This window comes from Coregonus clupeaformis, chromosome 9 (assembly GCF_020615455.1).
Source record: "Coregonus clupeaformis isolate EN_2021a chromosome 9, ASM2061545v1, whole genome shotgun sequence".
NCBI lineage: Eukaryota > Metazoa > Chordata > Actinopteri > Salmoniformes > Salmonidae > Coregonus > Coregonus clupeaformis.
The window spans coordinates 50,081,095-50,097,792 of NC_059200.1; the positions used below are offsets into that span (position 1 = coordinate 50,081,095).

Genomic DNA, 16,698 nt, shown 5'->3' on the forward strand with positions numbered 1-16,698 from the left:
GAAAACGTTGACGGTGTTCATTCAATATAAATCGGACGAAATAACTAAAGGACACATCTAATAAATAATATATAACATACGCACCAGTGCATAGTCTATATATGAAAAGGTACTTATTTGAGTGATCATAAATAGCAAACTAGACATAGAGATCCTATTAAAATTGTTCTATAGGCCAGTGTTTTCCATCCCTGGTCCTCGAGTACCCCAAACAGTGCACAGTTTCGTTGTAGCCCTTGACAAGCACACCTCATTCAACTCATTGAGGGCTTGATGAATAGTTGAATCAGGTGTGCTTGTTACAATAAAAATGTGTACTATTGGGAGTACTCGAGGACCAAGGTTGGGAAACACTGCTATAGGCCTATAGATACACATGGCGTGGTTTAACGTGACCACGCCCCCGAGTAGGGTACAGCCGTAGGGTACTCCCATGTAATTAGCCTAACTTTGGCGTCATCCTAACCAGGGTTCCCCAACTGGCGGCCCAGGGGCCGAATTTGGCCCGCAGGCGGCTTTATTTGGCCCCCAAGTTTTCTGAGCAAAAAAAATAAATAAAAAAATTGGAGAAATAAAATGTGTGTGTAATTTTCATTGTTGGGCATAAAAGACTGTAAAAAAACAACAACATGAAATCAGCTCCAAGTGGTTTTTTAATTTAAGAAATATTTCCCCAAGTATTCCCACGAATAATAAAGACAAGACATGATTGTGTACAAATGTAAGCAAGGTTTGAAATGATTATGTTTTAGTCAAACATTATATCTGTTTGGGCTTCTTGCGGTTTATTTGCAGTCTACAAATTATTTGTAATTATGTTCCGGCCCCCCAACTATCCACTCAAGAAAAAATCTGCCTGCGGCTTAATCTAGTTGATGACCCCTGTCCTAAACAAACTACTGACACTGTCGTTTCAATAAACGTTTTCAGCAGCGTCACGTGTCTTTATTAACATACTTCACTCTCACAACAACAAATGATTTGCATGATACATATTCTTCCACTAATGTGTTACCCGACCTGCTAACCCTGATAATAATGCTGCGTTCAAAACAACTGGGAAAATACTAGGTCAAATCATGACGTAAGTGATCTTCAAGTCGGAGCTCTAGAAAGAGTCCCGAGTTGGATGACCGTTCAAATCGATTTTTCCCATTCGGAGCTTGTTTTTTCAGAGTTTCCAGTTTTGAAAGCACGGAAGTCTGAGATTTCCCAGTTCCGAGTTCCCAGTTGTTACGAATGCGGCATAAAGCTAGTAAAGCTGTCGCATTATACTTACTTCACTGTTTGTAAACCTCTAGTTTTTTCCTAGTGAGCTGGCTGGCTAGCGAGATAAATTCGCTAGTCTTAGATATGCCGCGTAACTACTTCCAGTCTTTGCCTACCCTTGAACTGTCTAGGTATTTAGAAAAGTTGACTCTTGTTCGCTTGCCTATATGTCCTTTCAACTTGTCGGAGACCAGCTGTGCAGACAACCCTACCAAATGGCCCAAAGTAGCCTACGGCGATATCTATACCTACTTCAAATAAAATACAATTGTATTGGTCACATAGACATATTTAGCTGATGTTATTGCGGGTGTAGCAAAATGCTTGTGTTCCTAGCTCCAACAATGCAGTAGTAGCTAACAATTCACAACAATACACAGAAATCTCAAAGAAAAAATTATCAAATTAAGAAATATATAAATATTAGGATGAGCAATGTCGCAGTGGGATTTACTAAAATACAGTATATACATATGAAATGAGTAAAACAGTATGTAAACTGTCTTGTTTTGTACGCTTTGTACAAAATAATAAAATGCAGGACGACAGGATATTTATAAACGTAGCTCTTTATTAACTAGCTATAACGTGCATGTCCATGTGTCTCTGGCCATGATCATCTTAGAATGACCTCACCACCTGGGTGGTCTTAACCAATCATTGCACAGTATGATGCATCCAATTACAATTCAGTATGGTGACACATATGAATATTACATCCCCCTTCTTTTAAAAAAAAGAAAAAATATGTGGAACAATAAAGCGTTTCTTTTGAATATATGCTCTGTAGTTTGAACTTGAGGTAAGTAACCATTTAAACTGCACCAACTGCATCAACATAACAGACAAACAATGATTCAGCATATTGTTATTTTTAGAACAAATATTTCTCAGCAACTCAGCTTTTCACTGTAGCAATGACATCTCAACATATCAAACAAATACAATACCAAAGCATTTCAAGTTAACTTTCAATAACAAGTTTACAGTCTGGAAACTCTTTTAGGGCAGCGATCCGCCTACACCCTTTGACATTTCACAGGTCTAGGACAGCTCTAGGCTTGACCTCTCTTCCTGACCTTGTGTGATATGAAGCTGAGCATGCTTCTGTGTCAGTCAACAGTTCTTGTGGTGTTGCAGGTAAGTATGGTGTATGTTGTGTTGTGTCTGTGTTTAGTCCATCCCGTTCTCTTTCAGGGGAACAGTTCATCTCGTCAGTGTGTTGTTCTTTTGTGTTCAGTAGGTGACGACGATTGCGGCGGTACACCGCTCCTTCTGCGGTGCGAACGTGATATGAACGTTCAGTGTCAGCTGGTTGGATGACGACTGCTGGCTTCCAGTAGCCATGCTCCTGGATTCTAACTGACTCTCCGTCGTTCAGTGGTGGCAGTGGTCTGGCTGACCTGTCGTAGTATCGCTTTTGCTGTTGCTGTCTCTGTGCACGTTTTGCATGCACTTCCTTGTAGCTGACGACCTCAGGTTGCAGCTGCTGGTTGGTGCTGGGGAGGATTGAGCGAAGTCTGCGGCTCATCAACAGCTGGGCTGGTGATTTGAAGTTGTCAACTGGAGTGTTGCGGTATTCAAGGAGACTGAGGTAGGGGTCTCTCTTGTCTGCTTTTGCTTTGTCCATGAGTGATTTAGCGATCTGCACAGATTTTTCAGCAAGGCCATTACTTTGAGGGTAATGTGGGCTTGTGGTGACGTGTGTGAACTCCCATGCTTTTGTGAAGGATTCAAACTCATTTGATTTGTAACAGGGCCCATTGTCAGATATTAAAGTCTCTACAATGCCATGCCTGGCAAAGGCTGCTTTCAGCTTGTGTATCACAGCTGCAGATGTGGTGCTGTGAAGCTTGTCGAGTTCAAAGTATCTGCTGTAGTAGTCCACTGTTATAATGTAGTCCTCGTTGTTCCACGTGAACAGATCGGTTGCCACGACCTGCCAGGGTCGGTCTGGGATACGGTGAGGTAACATTGGCTCTTTGGTGTTCGAGGGGCGTCGTTCAAGACACGTGGGGCATTTACCAACCATGTCCTCTATTTGTTTGCACATTCCGGGCCAAAACAAAATGTCCCGTGCTCTCTGTTTGCACTTTTCCATGCCCATGTGTCCAGCATGGATCTTTGTCAAAATCTCTTCTCTGAGACTGGTAGGAATGATGATTTTCTCTCCTTTGAAAATGATTCCGTTGATCTGTGATAGTTCGTCACGATGGTTCCAGAACTCTGAGACGCTCTGAGGGCATTTTCTCCTCTCCTCAGGCCATCCTGACTGTATGACTTTCCTCAGCTGTGTGAGTTGTGTGTCTTTTTCTGTTTCTGCTCGGATCTCCTTCAGTTTTGTGTCACTAACTGGTAAGTTGCTGTACACAGTGTGCACCTGCATGTCCATGCCTTCACTGAGGCTGCTGTCCTTGTAGGTAAGAAACTTCCTGGAGAGTGTGTCTGCGACAGGGATGTCTTTGCCTGGACGGTGAGTGATTGTGAAGTCGTATTTTTGTAGTTGAAGGATCATTCTCTGTAGCCTTGGCGGGGCTGCGGCTAACGGTTTCCTCATGATTGACTCGAGGGGCTTGTGGTCTGATTCCACAATGACTTGTCGTCCATAGACATACTGATGGAAACGCTTACATCCGAACAGAATGGCGTACAGCTCCTTTTCGATTTGAGCGTAGTTGATTTCACAGTCTGTGAGAGATTTGGAAGCGTAGCCGATGGGTTTTCCTTCTTGCAGTAGCACTGCCCCTAGTCCATACTTTGACGCGTCCACCTGGAGTCTGAGCTCTTTGTTGGGGTCGTAGTAGGCAAGGATTGGTCCTGGTTCTCTCGTGATCAAGTCTTTCACTTTCTGGAAAGCGATGTCGTGTTGGTTGTCCCAGAGGAACTCACTGGACTGCTTTAGCAGCTGACGCAGGGGTGCATTAGCATTGGAGAGGCTGGGTGCGAACTTGGCTAAGTAGTTGACCATGCCAAGCACTGTTTCCAGCTCTGCGCGGTTCTTTGGTGGCTCCATTTCCTTTATGGCTGAGATCTTCTGCGGATCTGGCTTGATTCCATTCGCTGTGAGAAGATGCCCGAAGTAGCTGACCTCTGTAGCGCCGACTGTGCTCTTCTCGGGGTTGAGCCGGACTCCTCTCTCGCGGGACCTTTGCAGCATCGCGCTGAGGTTTCTGTCGTGTTCCTCTTTGGTTCGACCATAGACAAGGATGTCGTCCACAATTGCCGCGACTCCGTCGAGGCCTTCGTACACCTCGTCGATCTTTCGCTGAAACTCGTCTTGGGCTGAGATAATCCCAAAAGGCAGGCGACGGAACCTGTAGCGTCCAAACGGTGTGTTGAACGTTGTGAGCTTAGATGACTCTTCTGTGAGCTTGATAGCCCAGTAGCCTGATCTGGCGTCCATGACACTGAAGTAGCGTGCGCCCGCTAGCTTGTGTGTGATGCCATCTAGCGTCGGTAAGGGGTAATGGGGGCGTTTGATAGCCTTGTTCAAGTCTCTTGGGTCGAGACATACTCTGAGCTTGCCTGTCCGTGGTTTCTCCACCACCACTAACGCGTTGACCCAATCCGTCGGTTCTGTAACCTTGGTGACGATGTCAGATTGCTCCATGCTCTCCAACTCTTTCTTCAGACGGGCGCGGAGAGCAAGTGGAATCTTTCTCGGTGGGTAGATCACAGGGGTTGCGTCTGGGTTAAGGTGAATGGTACATTCTCCTGGGAATAGTCCTATTCCTGTAAAAACATCAGCAAACTCCTCCATGACATTCTCTATCTCTACTGGTGCTGTCACTGATAAAACTAGCTTGATAAGGTCCATGTCTAAACATGCTTTAAGACCTAGCACTGCAGGTGCTCGAGTGTCAACAACGTAAAAGTCCAACATCATGTCCCTTTCCTTGTATTTGCATTTGAGAGTGCATGTGCCTTTTACTGGGAGCTGTTCACCACCATAACCAGTCAGTCTGCGCGTGGTGGGCTGTAGCTCACACTCAGATGTCAAGCTTCTGTACTTACTCAGAGGAATAATGTTTACTTGTGCACCAGTGTCTAGTTTGAATTTTAGCTCTGTGCCTTGTCTTCCTATCTCAATGTCAGCAAAGCTTTGCTCTGTCTCTGATATCTGACTTTTCTGTGTCACTGAATCAATAAACAGTTCATCAGCATTTGACTCTTTGATTGACATTTCATCTTCACTCACTGTATGTACTGTTTTTCCACGGTAAACTCTGCACACTTTTGCAAAGTGATTCCATTTTCCACATTTAGTACACTGTTTGCCTTTAGCTGGGCAATTCCCCTGTTCGCCATGCACTTTGTATCCACAATATCCACATGTTTTGGGGCGTTTGGAGTCTGTGTCGCTCTGTTTTGGAGTTCTGTCTGTCTCCATTCTGAAACATGCTCTCTGGGCACTGGAGGTGTGCTTTGATGTCTGCCTGACTGCGTGCACTGCTTGTTCACGTGATGCGCTCATGCTGCCGCCTGAAATGTTTTCATCTGAACCTGTGCTAGCTCGTGAGATCTGGCTATGTCGATAGCTTTGTCCAGCGTTAACTCTGATCCAACATTCAAAAGTTTCTCTCTCACTCGCGGTGATTGTATTCCAAATACAATACGGTCCCTGACCATCTCATCCTTGTTTGCATAATCACAGTCTTTCACAAGCAGACGCAGCTCAGTGACAAACTGTTCAAACGATTCACTAGCGCCTTGTACTTTCTCATGGAATTTGTACCTAGCGAAAATTGTATTGGTCTTTGGCAAAACATATGCTTCAAAACGATCGTAGTATGTTTTCAGTACCTTTGATTCAGCCTCGGTAAGTGTCCATGTGTTGTAAATGTCTCTCCCTTTTTCACCGATCCAGAGGAGCAGGTAGCTGCACTTTTCCTCTTCTCCTCTTTCCTTCAGAGGACCCGTGAACATCAGCTCCACATGCTGTTTGAACTTACGCCATGCATCGGGTAGATTTGTAGACCCCCAATCCATTCGAGGTGAAGGAACTCCAGCAAAATCCATCTTTTAGTCCTTTTACTCTGACACCATGTCTTGTTTTGTACGCTTTGTACAAAATAATAAAATGCAGGACGACAGGATATTTATAAACGTAGCTCTTTATTAACTAGCTATAACGTGCATGTCCATGTGTCTCTGGCCATGATCATCTTAGAATGACCTCACCACCTGGGTGGTCTTAACCAATCATTGCACAGTATGATGCATCCAATTACAATTCAGTATGGTGACACATATGAATATTACATAAACATTATTAAAGTGACCAGTGTTCCATTATTAAAAAGTGACCAGTGATTCCATGTCTATGTACATAGGGCAGCGGGTGGTAGCCGGCTAGTGACAGTGACTAAATTCAGGGCAGGGTACTGGGTGGAGGCCGGCTAGTGATGGCTATTTAACAGTCTGATGGCCTTGAGATAGAAGCTGTTTTTCAGTCTCTCGGTCCCAGCTTTGATGCACCTGTACTGACCTCGCCTTCTGGATGATAGGGGGGTGAACAGGCCGTGGCTCGGGTGGTTGATGTTCCTGTGACATCTTGTGCTATAGGTGTCCTGGAGTGCAGGCAGTGTGCCACCGGTGATGCGGTGGGCAGACCGCACCACCCTCTGGAGAGCCTTGCGGTTGCGGTGCGGTGCATTTGCCGTACCAGGCAGTGATACAGCCCGACAGGATGCTCTCAATTGTGCATCTGTAAACGTTTGTGAGGGTATTAGGGGCCAAGCTGAATTTCTTCAGCCTCCTGAGGTTGAAGAGGCGCTGTTGCACCTTCTTCACCACACTGTGTGGGTGGACCATTTCAGATTGTCAGTGATGTGTACACCGAGGAACTTGAAGCTTCTCACCTTCTCCACTGCGGTCCCGTCGATGTGGATGTGGGCGTGCTCCCTCTGCTGTCTCCCGATGTCCACAATCAGCTCCTTCGTTTTGTTGAGGGAGAGGTTATTTTCCTGGCACCACTCCGCCAGTGCCCTCACCTCCTCCCTGTAGGCAGTCTCGTCATTGTTGGTAATTAGGCTGACTACTGTTGTGTCATCTGCAAACGTGATGATTGCGTTGCAGGTGTGCTTGGCCACGCAGTCATGGGTGAACAGGGAGTACAGGAGGGGGCTGAGCACGCACCCTTGTGGGGCCCCTGTGTTGAGGATGAGCGTAGTGGTGGTGTTGTTTCCTACCTTCACCAACTGGGGGCGGCCCGTCAGGAAGTCCAGGACCCAGTTGCACAGGGTGGGGTTCAAACCCAGGGCCCAGAGTTTAATGATGAGCTTGGAGGGTACTATGGTGTTGAAGGCTGAGCTGTAGTCAATGAACAGCATTCTTACATAGGTATTCCTCTTGTCCAGATGGGATAGGGCAGTGCGATGGCAATTACATTACTTTGACTGATTAGTGACATAACGTTAGCTACATTCCATGCGACAGTCTCTGTTCATGCTAACATTTCTACGTTTAGAATCAGTGTTTTTAGGTATTATGTCATTTGTTGATTAAGACGACATGGAAGTATGTTAAAAACGACCAACCAAGCATAACAAATGTTTATAGCATAATTTTAAAAAAAGAACACCAGCCATTGTCTGGTTGAGTAAAGTAGGCAATTTAACATGGGAGTAACGGGAGTACCCCACTCGGGGGCGTGGTCACGTTAAGCCACGCCTCGTCGTGTGTATCTATGTAATTCCATGAAACAAGAAATTCATTGAAAATTTAGAGTTGTAGTAAATCAACTCTAATACAATTACCTAAGTCAGTGGTTCCCAAACTATGGAACCCTAGGGAACTCAGTCCAGCTTTAAACTTACTCTTGAAAGTTTAATAGTAGAATGCACAAGGTGCAATTTCGAAATTGGGTAGTGCATCATCAGTTCCTCGTCATGTTAGTCATTGCAGACCTTAGAGAGCTATTTATAACTTGTCAGAAATGTCCAGATCAACTAGCCTATGACAGGTTTGTTGTAGTTTCTTTGTCACTCATATTACATGAATACACTGAAAGATTTATAGAATTGCAAGAAAATTAGCTTTAAACCTGCAACATTCTCTCCACCAACAAGGGGTGTGAACAGTTTGAAAAAGTTTGAACCCCTGACCTAAGGACTCCTTGCTAATAGGCATGTCCCCATGCATCTCAACCATTGTAAGCGCTTTGTGTGAGTGACATAATTATAAACAACTTGACCATTGCGTTTGTTTGCTATCGTTTGAGTTTAAAAAAAAGTGTCATGTCATGCTGACTCTGACCAGCAAGATCTGAGATGATACTGGCATCCATCCAAGACAATAAATATGAAAAATAAATATACTAAGGTGACAGAACGGTTAGTGGCAGAAAAAGGAAGTGTGAATCACAATGCAAAGTGAAGCTGCCAGGCTATTTGAACATGTTTGTCTGTACAGTAGGTCAGTCAGCCCACAGAACTAGAATGTGATTATGATTCAGCCTCTAACATCAATGCTTATGCAATGTTTTGGCAGATATGTCTGGACTGAATTTCAACTATGAAAGACGTACTGTAGGTCATGAATGTGTGTCTGTGTCAATCATACAAATACATTAATATCCTAAACAAAACAAAAATACAATGGTAAAACACGAGGCAAACTGTGGTTTCTGTTTTTTTATTATTTTGATATTAAAATCAATAATTGAATTAGACTCATGGTCACAAGCAAAACTGGGTTGTGGCTAGATTGAGTACAGCTACGGCCCAAAAGTGGCATGTTCGAGTCGCGTCGGGGACAACTGTAGCATTTTAGCTAACCCTTACCTTACCATCATTCTCCAAAACTGCTACGTAATGTCACTTCTGGCCGTAGCTGTACTCCATCTAGCCAAAACCGCAAAACTGTGGTACCAACTCCAAGCTGATACAATGCTGTGAGAAAAAGGATTTAAAAAAAAAAAGAAAAACAGAGGCACAATTACACAGACACATTTCCCAATCAATCACAACTGAACCGAGCCTACATCACATCTGTACATTTACAAGGCTCATTATCCATAGCAGTTCAACTAATTGTGCCTCCAAAAAACTGAAACAAAAATAAGAGAAAGAGAGAATGACAAAAGTATAAACCCAGCACAACATTTAAACACAAATATAACAACTGTCAAGATATTGTATTTGAACAGGCATTTGAACTACAAATAGACATTGCTGCTAATAGGATCAAGTTACTGTTAGTTTCAGCAAGATATACTTCTGCAGATTTTCTTATGAATATTACCAAGAGATCTATTACAGAGAACTTAGCAATGAAATACAGCCTTCCTACTTTGACAAATGTTCTACACTTGGGGAGTACACACACTAATACTACATGCTAAATTATCCATTTAAATACCATACAACATCAGAAGCATTACATCAAGGGCATGAATTGTGTAGTTTTTAGAATGGGTTTTTAATTGAACTCATTGGGAGTTGTGTGGATTTTCAAACATAATTTGTAGTTAATCTTACTAAAACCACAAATAATGTTAGTTTCATTTCCCTCTCACTCCATGCATTTGGCAAGTTTGGAAGGAAATGTATATCATTGCAGTGTGAATATGATGTGTTTATGGTGCTTGGAAAGAGGGTTATATGCGTTTTCTCAACGTCATTGGTAATTATTGAATTGGCCTGCATGTGTAACATGCAGGAGTACATACCTCAACACTTCAGTTCAGGGATGAGAGATCTCTGCCCACCACCCCTAGCGACCCTAACTGATCTCTCTGCCTTTCCTGAAGTAAAAATAATCCTATCAAAGCTACATTAAAGCACCACTCCCGAACAATCTACTTCAATCAAATTCAAACATGGTCGTCGGTGACCATTACTGAGGACAAGGCCTTATTGGCACCGACACCTCAGTGGCTAGTGCAGGTCTTAAAGCAGTCAGTCACTGTCCAAAGAAGTTATCTGGGAACTGGTAAAGAGTTGCAACGCACACAAGCAGTGTGCAAACATGGCAACAGGAGTCGAGTGGCAGCTCGAGTGAGCCCAAGCACGTCTTTGAGATTCAGCACCATGGCTGGTGAGTGGCGACTCCTATCAGCTGTTTGCATTGCTTCTTGAAAACTCACTCTCCAAATTAGTGCTCCCTTCAATCTTAGGTCATATAAAGGGAACTGTGTGGTGGCGCCACTTTGCTTTAGGTAAAGTCATTTCTTTAGGTTCAAAGTAACAATAATAAAATAAATGGTATGGCAAGTAGGTGAGGACTAAGTACAAAAGGCACCCCCAAAAAATATCTACAAATTCAAACATGTGCAACAACTTACAGATTTAGAGCATAAATACAAAAGAAATAAAAAGGTTCACAGAAATAAGGACATTAACCATACAAAGATCCTCGGACTCATGATTGCAGCACTCTTTGGATAGTCTCTCTCACCCAATGTTACACTAGGACATCTTTGAGTATGAACACATCCTTATATTGAATTGAATCCTTTGAAGGAAGAATACATTCAATTTATAAGAAACCTGTCTGAGGCAAAGCAGCAACAATTTTCATATGTACATGAGATCACCACTCTACACTGTTAAAACACCAGACAGAGTAAAATGTCAGAATTCTTAGCATAGTGGGCATAAAGATAGTAAATCTTGTATCCATACAAAACTTAAAGACTTTGAACGGTGTAGATCAAGTTTGGATTCATTTTTTTTTGTAAGGCACCTGGTTTAGCAGGCATTGTATTAAAAATAATGTTTGACATTTTGTAAAACCAAGTGCAATGTGGGTATGCTTCCGTTTGTACTATTTGTTCTCATAACAGTGGGTAAGCAATGGAAAATAGTTTGGTCTGAATATATTGATCAACATCCAAAACAAATCTCTTGGCGCTCATTCTTTTATGTTCAAATATCTTGAATATAGTCCTTGAGACTTACAAAATCCTTGGACTCAGGGTGAAGATGCACCCATTGCTAGTAAATGTTTTACAAATATAATAGATGAGTGAGATTTTCATGCACAATGTTCATTCCCTATGAATATTTGCTGCATGTATTTATCAAACAATATATTACATAAAAATGGATATACTACATTTAGAGCATAGAACCTTTGAGTATGAGGACTTCTACAAGCAACATGGGAAGTTGAGCAAGTCATGACATGAAATAATGCTTTCGAAATGCTTCTGCAATACTTAAGCATTGAAGCAATGTTAAAATACAGCCCATGAAAATTTGCTATGAAAGTATTTCAGTTTCTATAGACACTATGGGTGTAGGTGAAAAGGTATATGCATTTTACAGGTCCTTTAAAATGACAGTAAAAAAAAAAGAAGAAAAACATGTCAATCTAGCAGTGTTCGACAGGACAGGCCTTTCTCCGTTACATTGCTCCTCCATTTCAGAGGAAATACCTCCACTCAATCCCCACCTGCCCATCACCACTAGGAACAACTCCATAGGGTTATGGAGATAGTACATTTCTTTGTATAACGTAAATTAAAATGCTCTGCTCAGACACGAGACAGCTGAAAACTAAAGAAACACCGTCTTACTCACACGAGTAAGACCTGCATAGTGCACCATTTAGAACATTGTCATCACACACTACAAACCACCACATACAAAGCAAGCCAAAATCATATCAGGAATTGAAAAAAGGGGGCAAAACACACCTGCCTCCTCCTCTCTAGTCTACTGTAGCCATTTGGAATAAATCGAGTACGGTCACTTTCGCATTGTGCTCCAACTGTGTTGGCTGTCATTAGACGTCTATAGACTATAGCAGAAGGTTGACTCAAATGTGATCATTTGTTAGAAAATAAAGGTCTATGTAATGTATCATAAACTATAATATTTTTCATACAATAAACACTTATGAATTACCAACCATACATGGCCAGCAGCATGGTAAAACCCAGGTTGGATCAAAACTATAAAGCAAAATAATTTCCCTTTTGATTTTTTTTTGGGGGGGTATGTTTAAGTATGTTATGTTAGAGTATAACGAAAAGGAAATCTAGTAAAAATATTTCTACTTACAAGTCCATTGGCCTTGTCTATTCTTATCCTGTAGAGAGTATCGCACCATTTTGTTTTACATTGATTCTCCATTAACGCACACAATATTATTGAACTGCAGAAATAATCGCGACAGTTGGATTACATAAATATATTTTCCTTTGATTTAATATTTCATTACATATATTTCTGATAGAAGAATGGTAGTTACCCTGATTCGCTGCAGAAAATACCATAATGGATTCAATTATCAGACAAGAGTAGCACATAATTACACAATCTATTAGCTTAATATCTGTTTATATGTTTGATGTCAATAGAGCAGAAGGAATATTTACTGGCTTTGAATGACAACCACTTCCTTGACTGTTAAAATGCCACAGAGTCTCCTGGTTAGAATGTAAAGTTGCACAGCTTGCGCCCATCATGTTAAATGTGAAAACCTGCGCGGAAACACCCCTGATGCTGGAATCAGCTCCTCACAACACTCTTTCTAGATAGATGTTTTACTAGCGTCTTACATAACATCAATTCCCCTAGCACAACCTCACTTGCCATCAATGATCCCAATGGAGAGGCCATCGTTGATTTGAGCATATCACCAGGTTGAAGATCTTGGTTGTAGACAGTACAATATTGGCTGAGATCGGTTGCCACAGCAACACTGCTGTGCAATTGAACCCACTATTGGCCATCTTATGTGAATGGATGGGTGTTTGAAAAGGCAAAAAGTATCCGGATTAAATCTCCACCGCAAATGACTTGCCATACAGTACAGTGATATAGTTTTCCTTCTGAGGCACTCACAAAAGGACATGGGCCTTTGTGATTACCTCAGTCTCCCCCTTCCCATTAAGTTACAAGTACAAATTACTAAAAAAATTATAACAATATAACTCTGGCAAATGCCCAGAAGAAATGTGTCTACACTGTACATCAACCTGAAGAAAAACCCAAAGCAGAATTTGTTTTTCCATAGGAAATCTCTACTGAAGGCAAATTAATTCATGACATTAGACTCAGAGTCATTCAAAACATAGGGGCCTTGTAATCAAAAGGTTGATCACCCTCTTAAGACCTCCCCAACACACTGTCCTGATCAGGTTACAGAAGTCAAGCACTCACTGCAGCATTCAAACAAGGTCGGTTTAGCAGCAAATGGAAGGAAAAAATATTTACTTTTTGTTAGTTTTTTCCTTTTTTTTTAACAAAGTGCTTTCTTTTTCCATACACATAATATAGAATATACTATACAAATATAACATTTAGAAGATACATTTCAGCTTAATCTATTTACAAAATGAAACACTACAAAAACAAACCATGGACGGTATATAGAGAATCTTGACTACACTAACCAAGTAAGTAGAATAATATATCTTATTATAAACATAAAGTATCATTCTAGTTTCAGAGAAAGTATATTTTCTCCCTTTTTAATTCAATCAAAAACACATGAGTAAATCAGTCTATGGCATGCAGTGCGGGGAAACCTGCTTTGCAGAACAATAACATTGTCCCTCTACAGCAAACAAAAGGTATGTTCAGATATTGTAAGTACTGAAATAAGAAGATGCTCACTGGATAAAATAAAACATTTTCAATTAAAACATGCCTTTTTTTCAGCATAGGGACAATGTTTTACTGTTCCGCATTGAGGGTTTGCAGCTGTGCCGGTTTGATTAAATTCAGCCTTAAGTCACCATATTCTCTTGGAATTAGAAAACCGTGTCTTTCAAATTGACAAGATTGACAAGTTGCAGCAACAAAGAGATGCTTTAGCTAAGAGCATTCTCTCTCTCTAAAAGCTGCTCGTCTCATTTCGTCTGGGCTGAGATTGGAACAGGTTAAGACTACAATTGCAAGTACTCAATTGAGAATCATCATCCATACATTTTCTACCAATCTTCCTCATGACAGTGCAACAGAGCAGCTTTGTGTCAAGAACTGAGGCTGAGGGCACAAAGAAACCAGAATGATATCCATGATATTCAATCCCTTACTTTCAGAACCACTAAAAAAACTATACCCTCTTCACAGAAAACAGAGGAACCCCTCCTTATCTCATGCAGTCACCCTCCAGAAATTAATATCTTTGAATATCTCTCAAATGAAATACTTGCGCACCAACAGAAAAAGGTCAAGGCAAATAGTACAAAAATATGTTGTTTTTTTCATTCCGCCCCCCCCAAAGTTGCTCTGAATGTGAGGATAGACCTTAGAAATGTCATGCTTTTTAACGTATCAATTTGAAAAAGTGCCAATTCACAATAGATAGACATATGTGTACTGTATGCATGAATGGACAGTACTATAAATACACAACATAAATCACATAATATGTCATTGATGTATGTGTATCTGTCTCACCTACATAAACTATACAAGTGATATACCTTTTGGTTATTTGTGATTGACGTTTTGACAAACAGACAAAATAAAAGCGTATTATCCAATTGCGCTCCTTCCCTTTTCTACTTTGTGCCTAAGCACAATAGAAAGAGGTGGGAGTATTAACTTCAGGAATCTATCAAATGTATCCAAAGCAACTGAACTACTTGAGAAGCCAACGGACAGAGCAAGAGCCTTTTAGAAAATGGTAATGAATGCTTCTTTCAGTACATAATTGGACCCAAGCTAATTTCACAGTTCAATGAAAATCCCTGACCCTACCACATTTCCTACATTCAATACGGTGTCAGGTAAGCTGTGCAAAACCTTACTTTATCTGGCTAGTCACCGTTTTTGTTGCGTGTGTCATTGTCATGTGTCTTTGGTACAAAAAAACAATCAAAATATAGTGTGCAAATATTTTGAAATTCTATACGAATCTTTTTTTTTTTACCCTCCCATTCCCATCCCCTGCCCCAAAGTCCAAGTACCGATAACCAAAGTAAATGTTTGTCAGAGCCATCTTATAATACAATGCAGACTCTGTGGCATATATCTACATGTTCCATGTTCATATGTACATTCAGAATATTTTTTAAGAGCAGAAATACATTACAAACTCACACCTTGACCTTCCCTGCACCATGTTCTGCTCTCCCTCATTGTAAAATGGTCCACTATCCTTCAACCTCTGGGAGTTTTTGTAATCATCTCACTTTAAATACAAGGCACAATGAATAGTACTCTTATTCAATACAAATATGAACACCCCAAACTAAGGAATTTCTAACTTTTAGCCCTCTCATCCCTACTTTTGAAGAAGCCAATGGCATTTTCATTTGAAGACACTTCAACCAAAGTGTATATCAAAAGAGAAAATTGATTGTTATAATCACATCATCTAGCTTATAGTCAGACGACTTAGGATCTTAGTCATGGAATATAGTGGCCTTCTGCTCAAGTCCATTTGAAATATCTTCTCAACTGCAAAAACACAGGACAATGGAACAGAACAATCAGGCAAAAAAACCTTCCTCACTGCATTCCTGTCCTAAATGTGTATCCCCCAAACATCTACTATTTTTTTAGCATAATTCTGTCAAAGTAGACAATGTTTTTCTTAATATTAGTAGTATTTCAGGTGGTTCTGTGTTTTTGTTGCCTTATGATGTGGTTTGCAGGTTGACATGTATAGGGTTACATTTTCTCCTCCTATGTAAATACCGTGGTACTAGAATGGGAAAGCAGACAACTGGCATCAATAGGTATTAGGTGTTCCTAACAGTATACACTATGGAATACCCAGTGGCTGTTCTTCACTGGGAACACAGTTCAGTAAGGTGACATAATAACAAGGCAGCTGATTAAAGGACATGGGCTTGACAAGTGAATATTTATATTGAATATCTCCTGCCATCTCGTCGTCTCACTCTAAATAGAAGTCCATCCTGTGTTGGCGTTCCCACTCTAGTACGCAGGCATGAAACGGGTTGTTTGAACGCTACAGGAAATGGCTACAGCAAGAACTGATGATCATTCTGTTTTGCTTCACTTCTCAACATAAAACATTTCAGGAGGTATTGTTTCATATATTGGCTTTGAATTCGCAACGCTGTGGCCCGTGAAGGTCACTAGCCACATGCACAAATGGCAAGTAACAAACTACTAAGTGCAGAGATAGCTACTAGTTTCATTTCCGTACATGCGCATTGTGTGAATACATACATACATACATTTGAAGCATGGTATGTATGTCTTCCCACTCAGCATTGGGAATGCGTTTCCGGATGGAATGGGCATGCAGAGGGTGTGCCGTTACAGTGTGGGACGAGAATGGCGCGGATGGCTTTGAGTGTGCCATCACCAGACCTCTCTACAGGGCCTGTCTACACTCTAGATGTGGGTACGCGCAGCCCGACCAGACCTCCGGTGGGATCCCCCTTGCCAGTGTTCTCCAGGATCTGGTTCACAAAGTCAGAAGTCTCCCCGGCAACTGGTGACTTCACTGCAGAAAGAAACATTTATAGTGTGCTGGTTATTTTTTGCTGCT

The 16,698-nt window shown here is 41.4% G+C and overlaps 1 protein-coding gene across 4 annotated transcripts in view; it reads right to left on the reverse strand.

The window, feature by feature from the left end:
- Positions 1-8,888: 8,888 nt before the first annotated feature.
- The window catches only part of LOC121574048 (CREB3 regulatory factor-like), a 29,245-nt gene continuing 21,435 nt past the window's right edge, over positions 8,889-16,698 (reverse strand). For all 4 annotated transcript variants that reach the window (XM_045222664.1, XM_045222662.1, XM_045222663.1 and 1 more), the window contains one exon: positions 8,889-16,653. In XM_045222664.1, the coding sequence (XP_045078599.1) occupies positions 16,535-16,653 (119 nt within the window). In that variant the 3' untranslated portion in view covers positions 8,889-16,534. The remainder of the gene's footprint in view (positions 16,654-16,698) is intronic.